This window comes from Dioscorea cayenensis, chromosome 12 (assembly GCF_009730915.1).
Source record: "Dioscorea cayenensis subsp. rotundata cultivar TDr96_F1 chromosome 12, TDr96_F1_v2_PseudoChromosome.rev07_lg8_w22 25.fasta, whole genome shotgun sequence".
NCBI classification, from domain to species: Eukaryota; Viridiplantae; Streptophyta; class Magnoliopsida; order Dioscoreales; family Dioscoreaceae; genus Dioscorea; species Dioscorea cayenensis.
In genome coordinates, this window is record NC_052482.1 from 739,798 (window position 1) to 741,543 (window position 1,746).

At 43.3% G+C, this 1,746-nt stretch overlaps 1 protein-coding gene across 1 annotated transcript; it reads left to right on the forward strand.

Moving 5' to 3' along the window:
• The first annotated feature begins 453 nt into the window (after window positions 1-453).
• LOC120273742 (protein P21-like) lies at window positions 454-1,515 on the forward strand. Its single transcript, XM_039280445.1, has 2 exons — window positions 454-695; window positions 870-1,515. The coding sequence occupies exons 1-2, from the start codon at window positions 454-456 to the stop codon at window positions 1,513-1,515; spliced, it is 888 nt and encodes a 295-aa protein (XP_039136379.1).
• The last annotated feature ends 231 nt before the right edge of the window (window positions 1,516-1,746 follow it).

The window sequence follows — 1,746 nt, forward strand, 5'->3', positions numbered from 1 at the left end:
TCGCATGTGCAGCTCTCTCTGACTCTAGTGTTGTGACCACTCCTATGGAGCTACATCTTCAGTTGCGTGCTGATGAGGGAACTCTCTTATCTGATCCAACACGGTATCGTTGCTTGGTTGGGAGCCTGGTCTATCTTACCCTCACTCGTCCAGACATTGCTTATGTTGTGCATGTTTTGAGTCAGTTTGTTAGTGCACCTACGTCTGTCCACTATGCCCATCTTTTGAGGCTTTTGCGCTATCTTCGGGCGACTCCATCTAGAGGCCTTCTTTTCTCTCAGCACAGTTCTCTGGAGCTTCGTTCCTATTATGATGCTACTTGGGCTAGTGATCCCTCTGATCATCATTCTGTTACTGGATTCTGTTTGTTTTTTGGGCTCTTCTCTCATTGCCTGGATGTCCAAGAAGCAAACAGGTGTTTCTCGGTCTAGCACTGAAGCGGAGCTTCGCGCTATGGCCACTACTGCTGAGGAGATTGTTTGGTTGCGTTGGCTTTTGCATGATCTTGGTGTTGTCTCACATGCTCCTACTCCTCTACACTGTGATAACACCGGTGCCATTCAGATCACTTTGAATCATGTAAAACATTCTCTCTCCAAGCATATTGGTGTTGATGCTTTCTTCTTGCGTGATCAGTACAACAAAGGCATTCTGGCTCCCCAGTTTGTTCCTTCTGAGCATCAGCTTGCGGATCTGTTTACTAAATCTTAAACACGGGCACACCATGATTTTCTCTTGTCCAAACTCTCGATGTCTGATCCCCCGTGAGTTTGTTGGGGGGGGTGTTAGGGAATACAGCTGTGTATCTATATCTGTATAGATACTATATTTATATACCTGTGTACATATATATATCTTGTATATTGTAGATTTTATGTATGCAAAACTGGTGATCTTTTCCACCTAACAAATGCCACCTTTGAAATTGTTAACCATTGCTCTTACATTGTATGGGCAGCTGCCATCCCCGGTGGAGGCAAACAGCTCGATAAAGACCAAACATGGACAATAAATGTAAACGTTGGCACCACTGGTGGTCGTATCTGGGCTCGCACCGGTTGCAACTTTAGTAACTCTGGTCATGGCAGTTGCGAAACCGGTGACTGCAATGGCCTCTTGGAATGCCAAGCTTATGGTAACCCACCTAGCACACTTGTGGACTTTGGGCTAGACATCAATAACTTGGATTATATTGATATCTCATTGGTTGATGGGTTTAATGTGCCAGTGGAATTCAGTCCGACCAATAGGTGTGCACGTGGGATGATCCAGTGCTCAGCCGACATCAATGGGCAGTGCCCAGCTCAACTTAAGACTAATGGCGGATGTAACAACGCTTGCGGTGTGTTTAAAACTAATGAGTATTGTTTCAACTCAGGTAACTATGGACCAACTAATTATTCTAGGTTTTTTAAAGGTTTCTGTCCAGATGCTTATAGCTACCCCAAAGATGATCAAACTAGTACCTTTACTTGCCCTGGTGGGGCTACCTATAAAGTTGTCTTTTGCCCTTGAATTCGGATGTGAGATCATCTATATTGTATGGTATCCATAGATAAGGGAGTTATGTATTGATTCCTTATTGTAAACCATACATTTCACAATGACACATTAAGTACTTCTCTAGTGAGTCTGCAAGTGAGATAACCATAATAGCAAACTAGTGGATAGATGGCTTCTCATCTCAGTTAAGGTTGCCAATGTGATGAACAAAACTTGAAAAATAATCGCATAATGTAAATTTCA